Source organism: Hippoglossus stenolepis, chromosome 1 (assembly GCF_022539355.2).
Source record: "Hippoglossus stenolepis isolate QCI-W04-F060 chromosome 1, HSTE1.2, whole genome shotgun sequence".
NCBI lineage: Eukaryota > Metazoa > Chordata > Actinopteri > Pleuronectiformes > Pleuronectidae > Hippoglossus > Hippoglossus stenolepis.
Window position 1 is genome coordinate 4,848,106 of NC_061483.1, and position 25,336 is coordinate 4,873,441.

At 41.7% G+C, this 25,336-nt stretch overlaps 2 protein-coding genes across 4 annotated transcripts; one reads left to right on the plus strand and one right to left on the minus strand.

Annotated features, from left to right (window-relative positions):
• The first annotated feature begins 185 nt into the window (after positions 1–185).
• On the plus strand, positions 186–19,666 carry slc1a2a (solute carrier family 1 member 2a). 3 transcript variants are annotated; one of them, XM_035154040.2, is made up of 11 exons: positions 186–340; positions 9,654–9,793; positions 10,451–10,603; positions 11,958–12,208; positions 12,309–12,417; positions 12,948–13,074; positions 13,181–13,414; positions 13,930–14,124; positions 14,483–14,617; positions 15,533–15,743; positions 16,708–19,666. In XM_035154040.2, the coding sequence occupies exons 2-11, from the start codon at positions 9,661–9,663 to the stop codon at positions 16,780–16,782; spliced, it is 1,623 nt and encodes a 540-aa protein (XP_035009931.1). In that variant the 5' UTR covers positions 186–340; positions 9,654–9,660; the 3' UTR covers positions 16,783–19,666. The 3 variants fall into 3 exon arrangements, with proteins under 3 accessions (XP_035009931.1, XP_035009914.1, XP_035009923.1); XM_035154023.2 differs by lacking the exon at positions 186–340 and adding an exon at positions 570–794; XM_035154032.2 differs by lacking the exon at positions 186–340 and adding an exon at positions 6,698–7,269.
• A 145-nt stretch (positions 19,667–19,811) lies between these two features.
• LOC118105967 (cell surface glycoprotein 1) lies at positions 19,812–24,172 on the minus strand. Its single transcript, XM_047341020.1, has 6 exons — positions 23,727–24,172; positions 21,209–22,060; positions 20,959–21,096; positions 20,791–20,859; positions 20,615–20,693; positions 19,812–20,525 (listed from the first exon to the last, which is right to left on the minus strand). The coding sequence occupies exons 1-6, from the start codon at positions 23,797–23,799 to the stop codon at positions 20,354–20,356; spliced, it is 1,383 nt and encodes a 460-aa protein (XP_047196976.1). The 5' UTR covers positions 23,800–24,172; the 3' UTR covers positions 19,812–20,353.
• Between the last annotated feature and the right edge of the window lie 1,164 nt (positions 24,173–25,336).

The following is a 25,336-nucleotide window of genomic DNA, read 5'->3' on the forward strand; positions in this document are numbered from 1 at the left end:
CTGTTTGTCTGCAGCGTGTTTGCATGTGAGGGCATTGGGAAACAAACACACTGAGAGGATTTGCTAAACTTAGCTCTTACTCCTGAGACGCAGACACCCGCTGGGCCGTCCGCGGCTTTGTGCAGGACACCTTTTAATCCCAGCCAATTAAACAATGAGTATAGTTCAGTAGTCACTCTCTGCGAGGGGGAAGACAGAATAAAGCAGGAGGGATTCTGTTGCTTTCTTCTCGCACAAAGTGAAGTCACACACAGAAGTCGAGGCTAGTAAAATGCCTCATTGATTCAACTGCAGAAGAAAAATTCAGTGGCTCCGCTGCACATTTGAGAATCAAAGAAAGGTAATGCATGCACTGTAAAAACAAAGGCATTTAAAACTGTTATGTTTATGAGGCGATTTAACCGACGTTGGGCCTTAATGTCTCCTACTAGCAGGAGGTCTCCATTTTACTGTCTGGTGTCACGCTGCTTAAAACAAGGGCCAAACTCTGCTAATCTGCTCCTCTTTAACCGAGAGGAGAACACCCCACCCACACCTGACGGGAGGTGCTGACCTCTCATCTCGAGTCCCCACCCCTCAGTCTGTGCATCAGTGTGGATGTGCAGGACGCTCGTTTAGGTCGCAGGGGGGAAGGAGCAGGGATTTCTGCACCTTAGCGCGGGAGAGGAGGAGAAACCTGCTGCAACACCTGTATGAGTTCACTCCACAGACTCTGCACATTATTGATTTAAGGAAATTACCTTTTTTTTTTTCAAGTCAGGAAAGAAAATTTAAAGAATGCAAGACTTCCACAGGTGAGAATTATTATTCAAGGATGTTATGAGGTGCAGGATTAGACGATACTTTTCTTTACATGTTCATATGCGTAGAACTTTTACAAATAACTTCCATCAGTGTTTCTTCCTCATGCTGGTTTCTTGGTTCGAGAAAATTCAATCGTAGCTCTTGATTTGCTGTGCTGTTAGAGCTGTGACCCATTTCTACAGATACCTGAGTGTACTGGTTGGTGCTGTGCTTGGTTTTACTCCCACTCCCCTTCTCCTGAATCAATGGCTCATTGCAGGTCACGTTAGGAAACTGGCGAAATGCCTGTACCAGAAAAAAAAGAAAAAAATCATCATCAGCGCCCAAAGTCTTGAAATAAGCTGCGTTGGTGAGAGACACATCTGTTCGTGAATTAAAAGATTAATGACTTTACATCTCGGGACAGGAACGAGTCAACTCATGCATTTTTTTTTTCTGGAAGTGACAGTTTCTTAAAGCAATGCAAAACTGATGGCCCCCGGGCCACATGTGCATCATTAGAGATACTGGCGCTCTTTGAGATTCAATCCCCCACCCACCCACTCACACACACACACACACACACACACACACACACACACACACACACACACACACACACACACACACACACACACACACACACACACCCTTCAACTCAAGAGAAGATGAAGTTCAAAAGAATCGCCAGAAGGATTACGCTGTGGATCCCAAGTGAAATTAACTGGATGAGTTGCACATCACTTTTCTTTTTTCTCTCTTTCTGCGTCTTATTAGTGAACGTGACCAAAGACACGATCACATCTTCTTTTGACACAGTATAAATTAAACAATGCATTTCGTACATTCAATGCAACTTTGTCGTAATATATAACATTAATATTATGTCATAGTAATAGATATAAACATTAGTTTGGACATTTAGACTGTAATGAAGGGAATAACTCTTTCCACAGAGATTACGTGATGAAGGAAATCTTGTTTTTCTGGAGGTAGAAAATGTTCTTTCACAGAATAAGAAGGTGGTCAGTAAAATAATTGTCCCTTTTATTCACTTGTGCCTGAAAGAGACTTTCAAGTGTCTAATCAGCAGAATAACTGGAAATCCTGAGGAGAAATCTCCAGGTCCAATGGCTTGGATCAAAAATACATCAAGTGCAGTTTGTAGAGAGGCACGGATTTACTCAGTTCCCATAAAAATCTGTTTTCAGCATCTTAAAATGACAGTTTCATAAATGTTTTGTGTTTGATTTTGCTTTCTTTGAATATAAATACAACTTTACATCAGGATTCAAATGTTGCATGACTCCTTAGACCTGTGTGTTTTATTTATTTATAGAATTACAGATGAAACGTTCTTCCTCTATAAGTGAATTCGAATATAATGAATAGATGTGAGAATCTGAGTAGTTTCCCTGCACGTCGACACTTCCTCTCCACACCGTGATGCATTTCCCCTGTAGGTCAATCTCTCCTGCTGTTAAGTGTGAACGACTCTGCGATGACTCATCTTATCCCAATCGAAGAAAAACCTCCTGACATCGATGATATTTTTGAGACACAAAGTCCAAAAGACGACAGAAAGACACTAACAAATATTTAATTCAGTCACAAAAGCTTTAATCGTACAGCATCTCCTCTCTATTCTAATTTTAAAAGGTTGTTTTTTATTTTCAGTTATTTAAAATTCCACCTCCTCCATATTTCTATTTACGGCCTCGGGCACAAAGCAAATGATTGTTGTCTAAATGTGTAATTACTCTCAGTGGGCACAGGAAGCGGCGGAGGGACCTTGGCATGTGTCACGCTGTCATTTCCATAAGCAACCACTCAATTCACTTTCTTTTGGGAATTGACAATGAATCAAGTGATAGTCGCCGTGTGCAGTGTTGGAAACGGGTCATCGTGGGACTATAAAGAGGTTTTTATTCTGTTTCCTCAAGACTTGGCTCCTAAAGCAGGTGCCCATTAAATTTATAACGCAGGTTCCCACAGTCTTACAGCATTAGATCGTTCAACTCCTCAGTGAAACTGTGGCACTTAAATGCTTCAGGAAAAGATTTGAAATTTAATCACATTTTGAGCAATGAAGAATTTTAAATTTCTGTAAGTAAATCCATGCATATTTATCTATTTGTCTACCAGAGAGGTAATAAATTAAGATTAAGATATAATGACAGCAAAGAGAAAAAAAAAGACACAAACAAAAGCATGAATACTCATTTAATTATTATAATTATAATAACTTTAATAATACGTTTATTTACATTGTACGTTTCAAAAGCAGCGGTTAGTGTTTGTTTCAGATCATTCACACTTGTTGAAGTCTAACAATGATAGAGTGAGATGATGAAAACCATTGTTTACAGACAGAAAGCTCAGTGTCGTGTCTCCATTGTGAAGTTTTCCATCTCACAAGATCCCAAACAAAACAAGGCCCAGCCCCCAGTTAAACCAAATCAGTGATGTCTGGTCGCTTGTTCACGATGTTCAAGATGTAAACAAGATTTTAGATCTGTTGAAAGACGGATTTTTCTGTTTTGGGGCCGAATGGAAGCTGGTTTTCAGTGAAACAAGTCGAAGCCAGTTTTGCGCAGCGAGCTTTTCAATGCACAGAGATGCAAATTAATAATAATCATCTTCTCACCTCAGCCATGATAAGACTGCAGAAAAGTGCACCTTCCCATAGCTTCATTAATTAGCTTCACTCTGTGGAAGGGATCGGTCGAGGAGACGCGGGGAAACGAGTCTGGGTAAAAACGACGTTTCCTTTCGACGTTTCTTTCTCAAGTGGAGTCAAGAGCTGCTCATCCGATGGGAAATGTTTTAATTGTACATCTCCTGCATAAGTAAGAGCCGTTAGCTCTCGTAATCAGGAGCTGTGACTCAGATCCAGCTCCAGTGCTGCTCTTATCAGACAGATGTCATTAAATTCATCACTGAAACACCATCATCAGCCGCGCTTCCTGATTGCAATCCAGGCCTCGGCGATGCTAAACAGGGTTTCTGTTGGCTAATGACTGCTCCCACTGCAGAGCCTGTGGTCCACACTGAGCCACTGTGTTGCATTTATTAAATCTAAACTATAAAATAATACGGTTATTCTGTTCCAAAAGCTAAGATTTAGATTATTTTCCAATAACATTTTTACTTGGTCTTTAGTTTTTGTTGAATCTATTTATTACACTGGGAAACTTTATCTACTTCCTGACATCAAGTTTTTGCAGACAGGTGTGAATCCATATTTTTGCAGCTCTTAGTTTATCGACTCATGTTTTTCCTTCTTGCTCTCAGAAAGAGTTTGAGTTGAGTTTGAGGTCAGCGGAGTGTAGGAAGAACCCTAAACCCCCGATACCTCTCATGTTGATGTATTCTGTTGAATATATTATAAAGTATAGTATATTATAGTATATAGTATTTTGCTGAAGTAGCTTAATGTCAAAGCTGATGATCAGGACCAAGGTTCATTTACCATTAGCAACATATTCAGCTACTTGTCAAGTCAAAGGCTTTTTTAATCTGTTATCTGAAAATACTTAATTGTTACCAACTAATTTTATATCAGTGGAAATCATTTCAAAATCATGTGAAATATTATCCTGAATATTACGATATTACGATTATTACTTTTACTATTAATGAGACTATTACTATAAATTTACTGTCTCACATTAACATATTTCATTTCTGTTGTAGTTGCTGTGAGGCACCAGTTCTACATTCACTCTGTACAAAAACATTTTATTTTCACACATACTACACTTTATATCTTTATTTTCTTGCATATTTTACATTTGTAGGTTTATTTTTCACTTATATATTTATACTAAATACTTCTTTTTTATTGTATTATTATTGTTTTAATCTCGGAGCAAGACGGTTCAATAATTTCCTTCAGGATTGATATAGTTTATTTTATCTTATCTTAAATATAAGAACTTTTAGTTTTTTTTACACTTCCGCTTCAATCAATTCCATTAAAAACAACAATATTATGGACTGAGTGTCTGTTGGCTCCGTGTTAGTGAAACTCAAGACATCAACACAAGTAGGATTTGTTGCGTTTGTGACTTTGTGCAGTGACGTGTGCAAAGCTTTCACACAGAAACCCTCCCACATGGAATCACAGGCGGACGTATATCTGAAGACGCATCAGTGTTATCGTTAAACTGTTTTTTATTATCTGATCCCAACGAGGTGATCCACCATCAATATCAGCGTGTGTCCGCAGCATCCGAAGGAGGAGGCCTCGGTGCCGTGATGTGTGGGAAATATGTTCTGAGATCTCACAGCTGCCGACCTGTTCTCGGACCGTGTGTCTGATCCATCTCTGTGTGTATGTGCGCTGGATTAGCGTGGCTCAGGACAGATTAGATAATTATAGCCACCTGCTGTCTAAGCGTGCTGTGTGTTGTCAGGTGTTGCAGCATGAGGTCGGCTTGGTGCTGAGGGCAGGAGAGGTGGAGCGAGCTGCGGAAGACGCACGGACGAGGGCTTTGCCATGTGCCCTCCTCCGTCCTGTAGAAGCCCTGAGGATGCTGGGTAATGGGAGGCCTCGCGCACGCCCTGCGGATGTTGAGGGTCACCTATCCGACGCACAGGGGCCTCCTCACACAGCAGGGATAGTGGGGCCTATTTCCTGCAGCAGTTTATATACGTGCTCCTCCTTGTCGCAGACCACCGTGCAATCAGACATTCAGTTCACCTTCCAATTCCGATCCTCTGATTCCCACGTCGAGGGATGAAGTAGGAAAAAAAAAAACGTTGACATGAGAGACTGACCCGTGATAAAAGAGCAACTTTCAAACGGCTCCAGACGCCTCGGTAATCATCTTGTCCACACGCAGTCGCTCGCCCCAGCACAACATTAATCAGTGCTGTGAATGTGGCCATGGCAACAGCATCGTGGCGACGGCGGGCGCGCACAATGGCCGTGTCACTCTAAGAGAAGAGGCTGAAAGAAGCTACGTTCGATTCCAGGAAGAGCACGATCACACCGAGCACTAAACACTAAAAACTCGTCAAAAGATGTCGTTCAGGCAGATGAGCACAAAAAACATTCATGTATGATAATAATAACAACAAACAAAAAACTATAAACAGTTTATAAAATGATAGAAAGGTTTATGTTTTCTGTGATTTGTCTCTTTGTTCGCAACAAAACTGACAAATGCTAAAAAATCTCCCAGAAACTAGGTCTATTTTTGCATAAGTCATAATTAGCGAGGTTATATGTTAGATTGAAAGTTCAAGAATGTCTCGAGGAAACAGCTGCAATTAATATTTCTCCTACTTTTATTCCGACAAATTACTTTTCATTGGAGTCTTTTGCTGCTAAATTGGGGCGATACTGTCTGTGGTGAACTCAATGCAAGAAACTCACTGCGAATCAAATGTTAACTAATTTATTAATTTCATTCGTTCTTTCAATTGAATCTTTCAAAAAATAATGAGAAATGCAGATGAACCCAATTAACATTATAAAAATAGTTTGCACAAACTTTAGTCTTGGTTTTCAAATGAGTAAAGTATAAATTTGAGTCAAAAATAATCAGCTGCTGTTCCTCTTGTCAAAAATGTCCCCAAAAAATAAAATTTGAACCATTTTTCTGAATTAACGAGATAATAGACAGTTTCTATGAATTATTCCTGCTTGAATAATTGAATTGAATTGAACTGAATTAATCTTCTCAAGTTAATACATCGCACCTCCATATGTTTTGAAGGTGTTTTCTTTTATAATTCATGGATTGGCACATTAGGAGTAAAGTAATTAAATGTTCTAATTGGCACAAGGTGAATATGAGACAACTTGGCCACAGATCTGTCACATGAAAGCCTTTTTTTTCTTTAAAGGATAAATCTCATAATTGATTGGTCGAGATTTTTACGCTTTAAATGTCACTAAAGTTCCTCAAGTGGTCAGTGGAGCCAAGAAGATAAATCGTGACACAACTACTGATAATATCAAAGTGTTATTTTATCCACTGAGGTCGACAAATAGGTTTTGGAAAGGAAGCAGCCATGTTTGTGTTGTGCTCAGTTTCCTCTCTCGGCCGCGAGTAACAGGACCCGTAAACGAAATAAAAAAACTTCTGCAAACAAAACAATTTGCGCCCTTTAACGCTGGAGAAGTAAACAAAACACAAAAGTTATAAAAAGACCACCACCGGGATTTTCTACTCGCTGGTAATCTCAGCTGCTTGACTCCGCCCTTTCCTGTCTGGGAGGCTCGTGTCAGACCTCCATCACTTTCCCTTTACACGCCTCCCTGCAGCCGAATGAGCAGGTGACTGTGGATTTACGCCGAACGCTGAGGACGAAGATTTTAAATTACTGAAGATCTTTTCTTTTTTCAATCATGTTCTGATTGGATTTATTAATGCACGAGTCATGGCTTTGTTAATGTCTTCCCCTGTGAAGACGGCTGTGTAGTAGATCTCCACCAGTTTAATTTCAATTCCAAAACAACTTGCAAGAGAACTGGTGAGTATTGTTTTTTAATGGGATCATCTTCATACTGTTATAATGAAGAGGTCCTTTTCAAAATAAAGTTCAGTATCTCCTGAGCAGCTTTAAATTGACATATATTGATGTATAATCGATGCAATAATGCAAAGGTGTATTATGTATATATGTGGTATATAAAGGTTATTTTTATACAGTTATACATCTGTAGTCATGCAGTTAATGATGCATATTGATTTAAATTTTCAGATTTTATTGAAGCTCTTTAAATGTGGCGCACCCTTTTGTGATCTTTGACTTGTTTGCATCAGGTGTCCAAACCAGAGAAAAATCAGAACTTTATAAATGTTTCCTTCGTCACTCGTGCGTATTGTTTGGACTCAAACTGATTTGTTGTCGTTGCCTCTTTGCCCCAAAACAACAATAAATCCTGTAGCGAACGTGGCGGTCTTGTTTTTAAAAACGAGTATAATCTCCTGCATAATCGTAAGTATGCGGGTGGAGGTGACACCTTGACTTTTCCTGGGAAGCCCCTTTTCTGTTGCATAACTCGGTGGCTTGTGTGCTGGAGGCGCTAATTATATCCTCTTTAAAGGGCTTAAGTCTCATTAATGCTGGAGCACAGTGTATCAGACAGGCGTGATTGACTTGGCAATTTGTCCTCACCTCATATGTTCCTGACCCCTTTTCTTTTGCCTTTTGCAGAAACTAATTCACATACGAGTTATTACACGTGGAGCGATGTGTGCTTTATGTTTCTGTGCTATTAGAAATCAATCAGCTTTTGTTCCTGCTGTCCGTCGTTCATGGTTCTCTGAAGGGGAAGCACTTTTTCTCAGAGGAAAAGTTTCACTTAATTTACAACCTCTCAGGAGAGAAACGTCTTTTTTTCTTTTCCTGTAGCGTTTGCCTCCAGCGTTAATATTCCAGTTGTTGAAGGCATGAAGGTCGACGGTGTCCCAATGAAACAGATCTACGCTGTTACATAAGTGTGCACGTCTGTGCTGCACAGAGGATTTAAAGGCTGCACAGGGGCGAGCTGATCTTTAAGTCCAAGAGGCTTTACGCCAGACCACAACAAACCTGAGATGCTTTTTGCTTCGGTGACACGATGGAGCAGTGAGATGAAGAGGTGCCGGGTTCATCCAGCACCTCTTCATCATCCTCATGATCAGCAACATCTGCACATTACGCTTATGGACAAATAAAAGAAATGTCCCGAATATGCATGTTCTTTTTGCTCGAGTATTTTAATGCACACGTAATAAACTGTCATGGATTGCATTTGAACAGAAGCAGCAGCAGAGCGGAGGACAGATGGTTTATGTGTTTATTCAAAGTCAGCGAGAAAAAAAGTGGAATAAATTGCACAAAATGCCGACTACAAAACAAACTCTTATGTTGATTCTGTGCTAATTGTTTGTGAATGTCAGTCCCTGATTATAAAAGTCCACCTGTGAACTCAGAGTGAAGAGTGTGGAGAATTAATTAGATTTAATCATGTGTACATATGTCTCTTTTGGTAAATTATAAACAGGACGTAGCAGTTATCCTTTTCCGTGTGCACCATTTCTCCATCACCAATCAACTCTTGTGCTGTAGCTCCTGTGGTCTAAGTGGAGATACAGATGGAAATGAGTCTCCTCCAGTGCACATGTTGCTGCTAATCAGCTGCTCGTGTTTTCTACCCACACCAGCAGTGACCCGTTGGGTACCGTGTGGGAGCTTCACGCCCTTTCAACGTCCTCAAGCTTCATTTATGTCGCAAATAAGTGTTATTTTTATATCAAGGAATCAGCCAAGGTCCAACAGTCTCCTTAACAAATTACACACACTCATAGATTTCAGTCCTTTTAATGTGAGGATCAAGATCTATCAATTATTCCCTGGAAAATTGGCAATGTGAAAAAAGTGGAAGAGAGAAGACTTGATCTTTCCCTTCTGTTCTGATCAAAAATGTAATGTTTTGGGGTTTGTTTTGGTCCATATCAATACTTCCATCAAGTTTTGTGGAAATCCGTTGAGTAGTTTTTGCGTAATTCTGCAAACAAACTAAGTAGAGTTGCACTCAGAGCACCGCCAACAACACACCCATAGATATCCGTCCTGTAAATATGCCGTAGTTGTATTTCGATTAAGATCCATGAGTTATTCCGTGGGAAATTGGTGAATATGTAAATTTTAAAAAAGAAACGTTAAAGAAACAAAAATACTAAATACCTGGAACAACCGCTCTGTCTCGATCCACCATTCTTTCTTCTTTCTCTCCCACGTTACATCCTTCCACCAAGTTTTGTGGAAATCTGTCCAGACAAACAGGGGCAGAAACATAACCTCCATAGAGCAGAAGTTGTTGGAAACCCTGTGATGAACACTCCTCGTTGTCCCTCTTCCTCTTTTAGTGCCAACATGATGAAGAAGCAAGTGGAGGTCAGGATGGACGAGAGCCACCTGGAGCCCATCGTGAAAGATCCCGAGGGCATGTGTAGCAGTTTCTGTGACAAAGTCATGAAGCACATGGTTCTCACCCTCACCATCCTCGGTACGTCTACAGTCACACAACTCATTTACTAATCATCACTTATCAAGGTCATGGGCGCAGGTTTTCCCAGCATGCATCAGACAAAATGTAGGTTTGCTGCACACAAACACATCTACAGCTCCCGGGCGATTATCCCACCTACATGAATTTGGGTTGTGGGAGAAATTCCACCCACACGAGGAAGAATACACAAACTCTACTTTAAATGGCTGCTGTGTTTTTCAACTCCTGCGGTTTCGGCTGAGAGGAAATTTAATAGCAAGCAACATATTTTTTGATCTTAATGGATTTAAATTACTCTGAAGCACTTTATATTTAATTTGAGTTTTTTTTCATTTATGCTCATGTGTTGACGGATAAAATCTGATATAAAGTGGTGCTTTTATTTCATTAGCTGCTGCAGAAGTAAAACGTAATGAGCTCATGAGTTTAACGGTTTTATTCATCACATATGTTGTAATTACCCGGGAATCTAAAGTTAACATCTTGGCTCTGACTCAGATGACAGTTTGTGGCGATGATTAAAAATTCTGATGGGAAGAAAGTGAGATTTTATTCATCACACGGTCGTTAATGTATTTCCATTAAGTCACATTAAGTGTTCACATGTCTCAGAGTGTGATGCTGATATTCGTTTTTTGCTCCTCGCCGGCTCAGGTGTGTTTCTGGGCTCCATCGCTGGAATGCTGCTGCGGCACATATCTCCTCTGCCCGCTGATGTCATCATGATCATCGCCTTCCCGGGGGAGATCCTCATGAGGATGCTGAAGATGCTGATCCTGCCGCTCGTTGTTTCCAGTCTGGTCACAGGTACGAGACGCTCACAGCTTTCTGCTGCACTTAGGGACGAGTGATACTCGTGGTGCAACCTGTTGCTGGGGAGAAATGGAGGGAATAAGTATTTTACTTTCCCCTCAGGAAAAATTATAAAATGCCTCTTAAAATACTGTCATCTTTTCAGAACTGTATAATGTGTTATTAATGATGTGTATTTTATATTTATATGTATTTGCTTTAATTTGAGTTGACTGTTTTTTAACCTAAAGTGTCTTCGAGCATCGTTTAAAGTCTTTTAAGATGAATTAATTATTATAATTATTGTTGTTTACTGTTTGTATTAGAATAAAATACATGTTAAGTATATACACAAAAAACAGTGTGAAAGACAGGAGGTCTTTTGTTCCATGATTATTACTTATTTATGTTATATGTTTATTTTTAGTGAAAACTTCAACCTCACATTAGTTTTAAAAGTAGAACTACACAACTACAATCTCCCACATATAGAAATAACACGCGTATAGTTGTGTTGTCATTTCCTCTGAAATACACAATCAAATGAAATAATACATTTTAGTTCTTTATAAGAATATAAGAACAGTGTTTCTTGTTCTTTATATTATACTGGTCAGGTGTATTTGTGTGTATATAAATGACCACAGATCTGTTTAACAAACTTTAACTATCTTTTCAAATGCATACAACAATAAGAGAAATACCAAATAATCACCAGCTATCCAGCGCATATGAAGATTTAATGCACATATTAAATTGTATATTGTACAATGTGCAGACTCATATAAAACACGTCCTCTCCACAACTTAAACACAACCTCTGACTCACTCTCAGTCAGCATCCCTGCAGAGTTCACGTGCAGAAGACAGATGTTGTCGGCACCGTGTGCTGTTCAGGAAGTGGAGACACCTTGTTCCCTCCATGAGTCAACAGAGAAACTGAGTCACAGTCACCTGCTGTCACGCTGGATAATTAAACCCTGAATTCAAAAGATAAATCCAATTGTCTAACTAGGTACAAACGTGGGGAGCCGAGGTTGTTCTCGTGCTTACATGTGCTCGAGCAGCAGTTTCCGAACCGAGTCGTCTCACTTTGATTGTAATTCTCATAAAACCGCCAGGTGCAGAATTTGTTTTTTCCAATATATTCGCACAATACGTCCTCAGGGAGAAGTCACAATCACAACAGCTCCTTCAGTGGGTGAGATGAGCTGCTGTGTGCACAGGCTGCAGGTGGGAGAGAACAGGAGAAAGTCTCACTGTCAAATAAATACAGAAATCATACAAACACGACTGATCTTTGCAGTATTTCAGGGTTTTATCCTTCTGATTGTGGAGATTGTCTTTATTTCTCTCTATTTCTTAACAGGACTCGCCGGTTTGGATGCCAAATCCAGCGGGCGCCTGGGCACCAGGGCCATGGTGTACTACATGTCGACGACGGTGATCGCAGCCGTCCTGGGAGTGATCCTGGTGCTGCTCATCCACCCCGGGAACCCCAAGCTAAAGGCGAACCTCGGCCAGGGCAAGAAGAACGACGACGTGTCCAGCGTGGACGCTTTCTTCGATCTCATCCGCAATCTTTTCCCGGAGAACCTGGTGCAGGCCTGTTTTCAGCAGGTAGGAGTCTCGGAGAAGAAAAAGTTCTCGCCCACCACGTCAAGTCTGATTCATTTGCCACTCGCCCCAACTGCTTTCTTTTTGTTCGCTTCTTGTCCAGATCCAAACAGTAACCACTAAAGTACCAGTGCCCACCAACAGGACCAAGGCACCCCCACAGTTCACAGTGAAAAGGTCGCTGCAGTTCAAGAGTGGGATGAATGTCCTGGGTAGGTGAAGCGTTTGGAAACAGAAATAGAAATAGAGAACAAGTACATAATAACTCAAGTTCCTCCACCAGTGCTGCACAGTCAGACTTGATCATAGAAAAGGGTTTTGATTCTTCATCTGGATCCAGATCTGTGTCGAAATACTTGTAGTCAAGGGACACGTGCCAGATTTTTTTATTTATATGTTTTGAAAAGAGAAAATCCTCAAAAATAAAGCTCTCGTTAAAGGATTTATTTGGTCGTGATGTGTCGAGCATTCTGTGATGTGTCAGAAACACGGAATAGATACGTATCATGGTAGATATCATAATTAATAGATAGAATAAACAGTGTACAACATACAAAAGTCATGTTGGTTTCCAATAACAGCTAAAAAAACAAAAGAACAACGTTCGTACATCGTCTATACATAGAATATTATCTTTGTTTTCGTAGTAACAGACACACTGAGGAATAAACCTCACTCTTGTATATTTCTATGCAGGTTTATTTGAGACTGACTCAATGTCTCTGTGTTCTGCGTCCTCCAGGTCTGATTGGGTTCTTTGTGGCGTTCGGAGTCATTATGGGCAAAATGGGAGAAAAGGCCAAGATGATGCTGGAGTTTTTCAACGTCCTGAACGAGATCGTTATGAGGCTCGTTAGTGCGATTATGTGGTGAGTGCTGTCCGGCGCAGGCATCGATCCACGATCAGTGCAACTGCCAATACTCAGAGTATCACACAAACAAATGCGACTCCTAATCACACACGTGTATCTTCAGGTACTCCCCGTTCGGTATCGCCTGCCTCATCTGCGGGAAGATCATCTCCATCGCCGACCTGGAGGTGGTGGCGAGGCAGCTGGGGATGTACATGGTCACCGTCATCGTGGGCCTCCTCATCCACGGAGGCATCTTCCTTCCGCTGATATATTTTGTGATAGTAAAAGAAAACCCCTTCAAGTTCTTCATGGGAATATTCCAGGCTTGGGTGACAGCGCTCGGAACAGCGTCCAGGTTTGCAAACATTTTTAAAAAATATTCTCTCCTGCTTTAAATTCCACAGGTTTATATTCACACCTTCACGTCTTTCTGCCGTATTTTAAATAACAACCACAACTTTTATTCCAAGTGGCGACTACGCAGCCGTCTCGCCAGCAGCGGCTTCTCACTTTGCCTCTATGTGGGATATTTCTTTCCTACACTCTATGTTTTATTAATGATATGAGATACATTATTTGGCCTCCTGAGGTGAGCTCGCTCGCTTCTTTCAAGTTCCTGCCGGCTCACTGCGGCGCCATCTACACAAGAAACACTTAATTATCAGAGTAACCCAAACAAAACAACTGCTGAGTCACAACCGACGTTGTCTCACCGTCGACTCATGGTGAATTCCAATGAGTAGAAGTTTTAGTTTCTTCGGTGAAGTCAAACTCATGAAAGTGGATTTATTCCAGTATAAATACAAGATTAAAAGATCCAGTCAAATTAAGTTGTTTAAGACAAAACCCCTTCTTCCCGTTTTACCACAGTGCCGGCACCCTGCCCGTCACGTTCCGCTGCTTGGAGGAGAACCTGGGCATCGACAAGAGGGTGACACGGTTCGTGCTCCCCGTGGGCGCCACCATCAACATGGACGGCACCGCGCTCTATGAGGCCGTGGCGGCCATCTTCATCGCTCAGATGAATGGGATCCAGCTCGACTGGGGACAGATCATCACCGTCAGGTGAGAACGTGGCTACAGGAAGATGTCACAGCACGTTTGTGAGGGAATGTATTGACAATAAATCAGACGGATTCTGCTCAAACAGTGAATATTATAATTTTAAATATTTTTTTCCCCTGTAAATATCGATGAAACATGCATGAATTCAAAAGTTTTTAAATATAGCAAATGTATTTTTTGACATTGTTAAATAAAACTATGGTTTATATAATTGAATCTCTCAATCGACTTAGTAAAGAGGATTTTCTTTTAGTAGAAATGCAGTGACTGAGTGTGAAGCGTGTGCAGTGTGTGTGTTTGTCGGAGGCCGTGAGCCTGTGGTTTGTCCCGCTGAGCGTTGGACTTGTCTCCCGTGCAGTATGACAGCCACCCTGGCCAGTGTCGGAGCAGCCAGTATCCCCAGTGCGGGACTCGTGACCATGCTCCTGATCCTCACGGCGGTGGGGCTGCCCACTCAGGACATCAGCCTCCTGGTCGCTGTCGACTGGCTGCTGTGAGTTCAACACCAACACAAAACCGGTCCGTCGATTTTAGCCCCATCACGGGTTTGTTAGAGTCACAGATGCCAAGACTCCCTTCAGACAGAAATAAGTTTATTTCCTTTCATTTCATCAACTCGACAAAACTGAGAAATGTAAGAAATGAGAACCACATCATGCTCAGTTTTAATAGAATAACAGTAATGTTTGTTGGCTTTTAAGCACAACTCTCCACAACCTGTTTCCAAACTCTCACTGTGTAGTTGCTTCATGATAAGATAAGATAAGATAAGATAAGATAAGATAAGATAAGATAAGATCAAACATTACACCAGGGAAATTAAGTTGTTACAGCAGCCTCAAGTCAGAATGAGGTAGACAAGAGGAGAAAGAAATATAAAATCTCATTAAAAATAAACCCACACCTTCTTTAACATAATGACTGAAATAGACAGTCTGTGTAGTTAAGAAACTTTATCTTTCTCTGTCTGACTCTATACATATATTTATGGATTCTTCACACACACGCAGACATTGAAACAGATGCTTTACTTAAAATTTAATTTAGGTTTGTGCTCTGTCTCATTTCAGTCAGTGAGCACATTGCTCGGGTCTCTACCATATGTTTTGGGGGGGATGTACACAACTAATACAACTCTGGCTAAGGGGCCGAAATCGCTGAGATACGGGGGTTAGCCTGACCCGAACCCATCATCTACAAACCATCACTGTCTGTACAGGGGAATCCATCCCATAGCTTTTAAGAGGCTTCACACAAAACTAGAGGAACTAGGGGAACCAAAATCATCAACGCTAACCCATCATCTGCAAACCACAGTTTCATATGAATCCCTCCAAAAATGGTTGGGATGAGACGGTGCAGTGTTAATGTTTTGGTTTGTTTCCTCGCTCTCCTCTCCGACACGCAGGGATCGTTTCCGGACCTCGGTGAACGTGGTGGGCGACTCGTACGGCGCGGGCATCGTCTACCACCTCAGCAAACACGAGCTGGACTTGTTTGACGCCCAGCAGGCCCGGATGGACGAATTCGAGATGGCAAAGACACAATCCTTCTATGAAAATAACAGCAACCAGAATGTATACACTAACCACAACTCAATCTTGATAGACGACTCCAAGGTACATTTCATGTTAACGGACATAGAGACGTGTATGTAGAGAATCCTCCCCCCGGCTCTGTCCACGTGTTTGTCTTTTCTCTCTATGTGCTCGTGTTTCTTTTTTCTACGTGACTTCCTGTGTCGGTGCATTTGTGACCACGTGCATAGTGACTGTCATTATGAAAAAGCAGTTTTTTTGTGATACCAGGTTCCAAAAAAAAAAAGCAAAACTCACATTCTACATTTGTTTTTTTTGTTTTTTTATCATCCATCAAAAATTCTCGTATAAAACTCCAAATGAAAGTGTTTATTTTTTAAACATCAATCTTACAGAAAGCGTCGTCTTGTACACGTTTATACTTTAGTCTGTACTTTGTTGTGATATGTCTTGATTTCACTTTTGTCTACCCAATTGGACATGTATTTATGGCAGCCCTGACCAAATTACAGTTTTCTAGAACCTTCTCAGAGTTTTTGTGGTACACATAAAGACTGCTGTTTCACCATGTCTCATCCAAACTGATGCATTCATTCATGAAATGCTGATCTCAGATCCTCCCCCCCCCATCTATAGCGTAGCTTTAGTGTTCTAAACAAACAGAAGCTCGGAGAATTCTCATGCATTAAGTTTCTGTTGATATTTCATTGCCTGTGTAATGCAACTTTTTTTTTTTTCTGATGCTATAAAGTTGCATTGTGATCATTTTTGATAAGGATTGTAATTCGGTTTGGGCAGAGAATCCATAAAATACATGGCCAACACTGGAAGACAGCTCCTCTGTATAATTCTGTCAATAACAATATGTATCAGTGGATCAGAGGACATGTTTGTCAATGCCGGGGGATTCACAAACTAAACCCAGCCCCAGGGCCAGTGGCCTGATGTACTGAAGCTATGGCTTCTCTGCCCACAGCCGGTGACGGTCTGTGAATGAAGGTGCCTTGGCCCCCAGTGGTTAGATGTTCTTGATAATTGCTTTCAGGTCACCATGGGGAAAAATGGCAAGACTACAGACTTCTCTCTTGTTGAGGAGGAACCATGGAAATGCCAGAAATAAAGCAGACTCAGATGCTGCTGCGCCTTACCCTGAGTTCCACCATCTTTTACTCCTCTGCTGACGACACTAGAAAAAAAACTACAACCCAAAAAAAAAAATATATCATATGCAAAAAGAAGAAAAAATAAATTTAGCAGAGTCAACAGTTCTGCAAGAACAGAACAAAGTCGGACATTTGTTTTGTTTTTGGTCAGTTACCCGTCCGGGGAGCTACCGGGACAAACCACACGAGACTCACCAACCTGTATTAGATCTTTGGCTTTTGCACCAACTGGACACAAACTGCATTGAACGGGTCACGCACTCGTTCCAGAAGAATAAAAAAAAACCCTCGCTTGACAACACTCAGGGCCTTACTCGGTGCTGCTTCGAGAGCATGGGAGGAGTGAACAGTGCTTCATGTGGCATTATGATGTAAGTGCAAGAAGGTTAAATACTGCTATTACCTTTGACTGTTTGACTTATGAGATTACGCCTTGGTCGTCATGGTCAAGCCTAAGAAGCAAAGCTTAGGACTTAGGACCATAAGGGGAGAAGGGGCGTGGCCTCTAAATGTGGTAACAAACAGTACAGGATGTTTTGCAAAGAGCTATACAGCCAGAGGATAGAGTACGACAAGGGTGCCCTCCCTGTTATGTATTTATTGACGTATTTATTTTTTGTATATATGTTGTTTATGAGTGAAGCACTGCGATTCTTCTGTTTGTAGTAAAAAAAAACAAAAAACAAAACAAAAGTATGCCTGTGTACTTGAGTTTATGTGTTTCTGAGAGGGGAAGAGAGAGGGAGGGGGAGAAAGTTTGAACGGAAGCTTGTGATTGTGATGTCTCTCGAACTCTCAGCAGGCCGGTGCATTGCTCTGTGTTGTTTCAAACTGTTTATTTCTTTGCTGTTATACAACCTTGCCTTGAAGACGTCAACTGCCGAGCGCAGTCAGTATGATTTCTGGAGAAAAGTTACTCCGGTTCATGAATGACAGTTTAGCAGAGGAAATTTAAAACAGCTTTCCACCTTCCGGCTTCACTGACCTCTGGGTGAGGACGGCTGGGCCTTCCTCACCACATATCAACTTGGATTCAGCAGATTTTTAAGTTTTCTTTCGCACAGTAGACATAACAAGGCTTGCAATTGCATGTAGAGTTAAGAAGCTTCGGTTAACGTTTGTTTAGCGCACACTAACTTCTGCCTCCAGTTCTCGTATGAATCAGAAGCCGTAACAACAAGGTCGTTGGATGTTGATGCTGTATTTGTACATGTTTTTGAGTTTAAGTCTGTGTAACAACCTGAATTATTTATTTCTCTTTTCATATAAGTGACAGCTTATATGTTCATGTTTAAAGTGCCTCCTTGCACTTTGTGTATATGCTTTCTTTAGATAACGTTTATAAACATATGTATAGAATTTGACTTGTTTTTTTGCTATGCTAAAAGTTTCTATAAAGACCATAGCTCTCTCTCTCTATTTAAATATAAATACGTATGTGTGTAACAATGTTAGTACAGTGGAAATGTTCTTTTAATGGGCCACTAGTTGTGACAGGTTGTGAACGTAGGGTGATTTATTTTATAACCATACATTAGTTTTATGTTTTTAAAGCAACACTGTGTAACTTTTACCGAACAACAGCGCCCCCATGTGGTGGTTTATTCTGTTGGGCTCCTTGTCAGAGCGATGAAGTGGTTTTTTCATGTAGAGAAAAATGTGTTGAGTGGAGCTCTGACTGCGTCGTCCCGCTCATTGAGCTGAAACACAACGGAACGCTGGAGATTACCCACGATCCCCGGCTTCCTGCCGCTGTAACAAATCCACCAAACTCTGTTCAGAATTCTTCATATTTTAAAAGTTTCCTGCTGAATATTGGAGATAAACTCTGTTTTTTAATGACTTGTAAGTCTTTTTAACTGATCTACAGTTCTTTATTACTCTTTAAAATGGGCTGGACGTGATTTTGACAATTTAAGCTTCGACTATCGCCCTTTTTCCAAACCCACCAACACCTGCTAACATCTGGCTGTTGTCTGCAGTGGGAATGGAAACGTTTTAATCGACTCCAGACGTTTCCATCTGCAGTGATGAAAACGTCTCAGTTCTCGGTGCGTTATCGACGTGGAAAACGACGTCACAGGGGATCGTACCCAAAGTTACATAGAGCAAGGAAACATTCTCCCTTTTCCAAGTCAGTGAACCATCAAACTCCTTTTGAAGCTGTGGTTTTTAAGGAGAAAAAGTTGCATGTTGTTGCTTTAAGAGAAACGACTGAGATCCAAGCGGTTGTCACAGAGGAAATCTGTCTCTTGACAACTTTGTATTGCTATTGATTCACTGCAGATGTAGTATTTTAAGGTTATGCAGTGTTGTGTGCATGATAATATTGGTGCTGGCAACTACACTTTGTCTGCATGTCGTTGACCTCGAAGCTCAATCATCACCTACCTGGAAAATCTGAAATCTGGAGAAAAGAAAAACAATCGTAAATCAATTACACCAATTTTCCATTGATTCCATTGGTCCTTTTCCTAGATAAGAATATGCTGTTAGTCAGCTGGCCGAGTGTGTTTAGTGTTTTCTATGAAACAGGTACAGTTGTACAATCTTTAGGAAATAAAAGTTGTGTTTTCTATCTTTTTCTCTTTGTTTCTATGCACATATTGGTCCCAGAACGTTTTCAACACCTCTCCTAGTGTCGGACTTTCATTGTAATGCACGACTTCTTTCTGACGTTGACTGACTACATGCTAATGCCGGATTGACCGCACTTGTTCTACATGAGCTACAGCAGAGCACAGAAACATTTCTCAGGCTGATGGACTGGAAACGTGTACATGCTTTAATACCTGTGTGTGTGTAAATATTAATGGGAACAAATAAATGTTTATTGAATGAGCCGCTGCTGTGTTTATTTCTCCAGTGACGCGATGCGGTTACGTGAACGCTCATCAAGTGCACGTTAGAAGAGCTGAAGTCATGCGTAGGTTGTGAAGAGAAGCTAATTGGTTGGTGGGCTGAGTTCTTTAGAGCTTACATAGCGAACGTGGGGAAAAAAGCTGCTTTATTTACAATCCACATCACAGTCTTTAATAATATTATACAAAGTGATTTAAGTTACATTAGAAAGAAGGCACTGACAAAAACAATCATTTTCTCACAACAGAGATTTAAAAACTGTTGTTATTAAGTATTTACAAGGACACAAAAGGAAATGAAGCGCTGACTTTTCTTTAGTCGTTTTTTGAAATAAAGGGCATATGTGCATCTCACCCCAGACCGATTTGGTTTGTTACAGTTAATGCCAGAGTTGAAATGGAAATAAATAAATCAACCAAAGTGTTGCTGTAGATTCAAAGGCAGGGTGTGGCGAGGAGTTGTTGAAAGTCAGCAGGAAAAACCAGATCAGGATTATTGCTCAGAACGGGCTCGACGCTGTGGCCGTCCACAGACGCCCTCTGCTCAAACAGTTTTTGTTCCTCTGGTCAAATCTGTCTGTTAAAAAAACAGTCGCGTGGTTCTGTGATGAGTCCCAAGCCCCCCGAGGGTCTCTCTCTCTCTCTCTCTCTCTCGTTCTCTTGCTTGTCAGTGTGACGAATAACTCTCTGGAAGTTCCTCCAGAGGGATGACTGTGTACTCTGACTTCCCGTTCTCCTTGGGCTCGCTGCGCAGGAACGTCTCCATCTCTTGTTCCCTCGGCTGGTTTGAGGAATCAGCCTTGGTCTCTGGCTTGGACACCTGGCGAGGTCCATTCCACCTGCACGTTGAGGAAGAAACGGGGATTTAATTCCACGCTCAAAAAAAGTCAGAAATAGTTTTCTTTTCTTTCTGATTTTCGAGTCTTACTTGTCTCTGGTAGCGATGGCGACGCACAGCATTACCAGCATTGCAACACCGACGATAAAACCAAGGATGATGATCCAACCTGGAGATATGGCAGAGAATGGGTTGATTAGTTTCATGCCAAGATGCTATCGTGTCCAAAGCTGGTTAATTAAATTAGATTTTTGTCCTGGACTCACCTGGTGTACCGCTCGCTGCCCCCTGCTGCGATGGAGAATTGCCATCTACAATAATGGGTAGTTTAATACCTAAAGGAGGACAAACACTCTTAAAATCTTCCATAGGAAACAATAAAGACAGTATAATAGTGATTTCAGGTCAGAACTGTTGGGGATAGAGGACATTACCTGCTTTGTCTTCCATGGCTGATAAGTTTGAAGAATCCTCCATGGGTACCAATCCTGACACTTCAGTGTCTGTGAGCTGTTGTGTAGTTTCGTATTGGAAGAGAATAGCCGTGGAGGTCGATGGTGCGGTGCTGGTTTCTGTGAAGGAACATTAAAAACACAGGCTTAAAATCTTCATAGGCAAAGAATTAAGACGACATGATGGTGATTGGAGGTGAAACTATTTTTCGAAAAAACTCCTCTGACGTACCTTCTGTCAATCCTGAGCCTGATCCTTCACCGTCTCCAAACAGTCCTCGATGGATAAAAGCAGCCGTGGAGGTCGATGCTGCAGTGCTACTGTCTGTGTTGGACACAGGGGTCGTGCTAGAGCTCGTGGTGGCGTCCTGGTCGGACTCCTCTCCGTCTCCAGACCCCGAGTCTGAACTCAGAGTGCTCAGGAAGCTGGAGACAGCGGGGTCAGTGGTCTGGGCGGCCGAGGTGTGGGTGGTGGTGGTTGACGGTTCGGCGTCATTTGGCACTGATGAGGGCGTAGAGCCAGATGGAGAGCTGTGAGTGGTAGATGAGTCTGTTGTGGTTGTATTGTGGTCACCTCCATGCTGGATGAACACGGCGGTCGTGGACTCCTCGCTGGGCTCCTCGCTGGGCTCCTCGCTGGGCTCCTCGCTGGGCTCCTCGCTGGGCTCCTCGCTGGGCTCCTCGCTGGGCTCCTCGCTGGGCTCCTCGCTGGGCTCCTCGCTGGGCTCCTCGCTGGGCTCCTCGCTGGGCTCCTCGCTGGGCTCCTCGCTGGGCTCCTCGCTGGGCTCCTCGGTCACTGCTTCGCTGGGCTCCTGGCTGGGCTCCTGGCTGGGCTCCTGGCTGGGCTCCTCGCTGGGCTCCTTGGTCACTGCTTCGCTGGGCTCCTGGCTGGGCTCCAGGCTGAGCTCCTCGCTGGGCTCCTCGGTCACTGCCTCTTTGGGGTCAGAGGGCGGCTGCTGGGACGCGTGGACAGTGGCTTTCGTTTCGGGCGATTCAGTTGTGAAGAGGTGGTTGACGAGGAACCCGTCGGTCACCGCCTCTCGGAAAACGTCCTCCTCAGCTTTGGCCGGGATCTGGGTCACAGCTGAGACAAAACAGAGATGGAAAAACCCACAGGTCACGTGAAGTGTTTACCAACCGGCCCTGACATGAATGGGGAGGAAAGTTACCGAGCTTTTTTTGAAGTGTTACAAAGTCGTCTTATGTGGGCTTATGTGCTTCGCCCCATATTCTTGTATAAACTTGTGCTGCGGGTGTGGTGAGAAACGGTAATGATTAACATCGTCGACTAATCATCAGTGAGTGGGTTGACAAAAGAGAGGCCGGCTCATCAAAGCATCCGTTTGGCTGAGAGCAAACCACACAGCGCTGACGCACCTCGCACAGCAGAGTAAACCACCAGCGCTCCGTTCTGTGTGAGTTGGACTGAAGCCACTGACATAGTGTCATGTCACAGAAAGACGAAGAAGCAAGAGGAGGAATCAGGCCACGGATTTGATCACATGACGAATATAAATATTCATTCTTCTCTCGTGCATTTTAATGTTTTTTTAGCTGCCTGTATAATACCAGTTTAATAGCGGTGAGGATATAGCTTATTTACATAATCAGTGAGGGACAATACTATATTTCCAACCCTACTTTTACTCTTCTACATTTCAGAACGAAATATTTAGATTTAAATTAATTATATGTATAGATGTTGCATTTCAGAGTAATATTTTATATTGAAAACACAAAGAATCTGTGGTTTCCAACTATTTGTCATGTTTCCACCTAAAAAAAAAGTGTCTATGAGCAACAAATGAAAGATTTTTCACTTTAACGTCTGAAAATATTTCATTTGAATTAATATCTGAGGCCCAAGGAGGTAAAATTATAACATTTCCCCCAAAAGCAAAGATTAGAGGATAGTGAAAAAGTATTAATTTATTTTAATTAATATTTTTTTTCCAATGCTTGAATTTCATTTATAATACAAAAACTACATTGTTACGTTCACTTGAAGAACCGATCTGTCTCACTGACCTTAAAGAGCCTTGTGAAATCTCAGTCGCTAGAAAAAAGATGTTAATTAAAAAACTAAAGGAAAAACCAATAAGAATCAAATCACACTTCTCCATTTTCCATTTCTGCCCTCATCATGTTCTGCTCCAGTGAACACTATGAAGTTACCATTCGCCAAGACTGGTGTAACAGCTCTCTGCCGATCTTTGGTTTCACCTCATTCAAGCCGTACGCATTAATGCACCTCCTGGAGCAGCTCGGAACATTTCACAAAGGCGTCTGTGTGTAATCTGGAGGTGCGAGTGAAACCTGTGCAGCGACTATGAAATCCTATTCTCACAGAGAGAGTCAGACGTGGAACACAAGGAGCATCTGAGGTGGCGGCAGCGAAAGCGCTGACTCACGAGGTGGCGAAAGGGACACTGTGGGAATTATTGAAATTTCAGGGGTCTGCACAGAATAACTTCTGCAGTTTTCAGCCTTCATTGCCCGTGAGTGCGGCCTCGCGAGTCCTGAGATACAGACGAGAGTCCGGAGTTTCATTGACCATCAGTGAAAGTGACGACGTAGGAGTTGGACCTTGATTTTTAAAGTTTGATTCTCAAAGGTAACAATCCCATGGCTGATAAATTAATTCTCATACAGTTGCAAAGAGAAAAAGAAAGTGTTGGTTTAAGCTTTTAAAAGAGATAAACTTTTTAAAAAACCAATAGAATAAGAAAGGAAAAAGTATTTCAACTTACTAGGAACTGGTGTCATCTGGACAACAGCAAGAAGTCCAAGAAAAAGTCCAACAAGAACACTTTTCATCTTCATTCCAGAAAGTGAAGGAGCTAAGGACTGACGTTATTAGTTCACAGGTCGGAACTGTTTAGCTGAACCGATTTGAAACAGGTGAATCATGCATTTCCCTTTTATAGACAGCAGCAGGGAGGTGTTGCATCAGTACAACAATAGCTGGCAGCACAAAGCATACACACAGGAGGGCCGGCGCACCTGGGAACACACCCTCTCCCTCTCCCGCTGACACTTTCTCACGCTTCTTTCCTCCTTCTCCCGTCAGACACACAAAAAAAATATACACAGTAAAAAAAATCTGTTGTTCTGGAAGTTTCTTCATTACCAGGTAACACAAATATAACAAATACAGCAGACAAGGCTGTAAATGTTATAAAGACCATAATGCGATCCAGAGCTGCCAGACACTAACAAAATACCAACAACAAATACAGTTTGCCTAATTTCATTAGAGGAGAAACCGCAAGAAAATAAAGGTTACATCAGTTTCTATTAGATTGAGTTTGTACAGAAGCGTATTGCATTCACTTGAAAAAAAAAAAAGTTCTAAGTTTTATTTATTTATTTATTTTTTATTAAGATTTATCTCGGAATTTCCGAGGAAGTAGAAAGTCAGAGAGATGCTGCATCTGTAGTTTTACATACTTTCCCATAGTATCACTTACATGTTAAGTCGCAGATTATTATTGAAAAACACGAGTAGATATAATAATAATACATCTGTGGCTCATTAAAGACCATTTCAGTTGTGTGTATGTGCTTTCAGTGTATTTCCCATGCATTAGCATTGACCTTTAACTTTGATCCCATGCTGTGACCTTGACCTTTTGATGGATTTGAAGAAATAAATCAATAACACCAGGTCCCGACCTTTACCGCCGACCAACGTGTCGGGTTTAATCACGTTTAGATGAAAACTGCCAGAGTTATTGCTGTGATCAACAAACAGGCATGTGCAGTTTTAAAATAGCAGGAACATTTCAAGACAAAAGAACAATAATCTATTTCAGTTTTGGTAACATCATTTTCTTATTGAAGAATGTTTAACCAAAAGAAAGAAGTGTTTAGTTCCCAACCTAGTCATGAGCTGATTCCAGACACACAAAGAACAATTTCTCTGTAGTTTGTAGCTTTTTAGTTAGATTAATATATAAAACTAATTATAATTTAAGTATTATAGGTACAAGCTGCAATAAACAATGAAACATTAAAGCTTATTATTGCCATCTTTGCTGGAAAGAGCATTCCGATCTTCATGTCGCGACAGACAGGTTAGAGACCTCCACCACAAACACACACCACAGACCGTCAGGGACGACCACAAAGCTGTGTGATAAAGCTCCAACTTAATCATTAACAACAACAACAAAAAGAGAAAGTTCTCTGTGCACAGTTGGAAACAGCTTTCAGAGAGATGCGGAATCTGTTTGCCCGACAGCAAACTCCTCAGAACGCAGCTCAGGTAGAGATGATAAATCACGAGCGGCTCTGGAGACACATGAAACAACACGCCCCCTCTCATTAGCACTTCCTTCCGGATTCTATCTCCCGTCAG

What these genes read in the sequence shown, in the direction of transcription:
- slc1a2a (XM_035154023.2), top strand. An exon ending in TGCAGGCCTGTTTTCAGCAG is followed by an intron (nt 12,209 to 12,308) that starts GTAGGAGTCTCG and finishes CTTCTTGTCCAG; the next exon opens with ATCCAAACAGTAACCACTAA. An exon ending in TCTTGATAGACGACTCCAAG is followed by an intron (nt 15,744 to 16,707) that starts GTACATTTCATG and finishes AATTGCTTTCAG; the next exon opens with GTCACCATGGGGAAAAATGG.
- LOC118105967 (XM_047341020.1), bottom strand. Translation starts at nt 23,799, where the DNA reads ATGAAGATGAAAAGTGTTCTTGTTGGACTTTTTCTTGGACTTCTTGCT. An exon ending in GGCAGCGAGCGGTACACCAG is followed by an intron (nt 20,694 to 20,790) that starts GTGAGTCCAGGA and finishes CCATATCTCCAG; the next exon opens with GTTGGATCATCATCCTTGGT. An exon ending in GCCATCGCTACCAGAGACAA is followed by an intron (nt 20,526 to 20,614) that starts GTAAGACTCGAA and finishes CTCAACGTGCAG; the next exon opens with GTGGAATGGACCTCGCCAGG.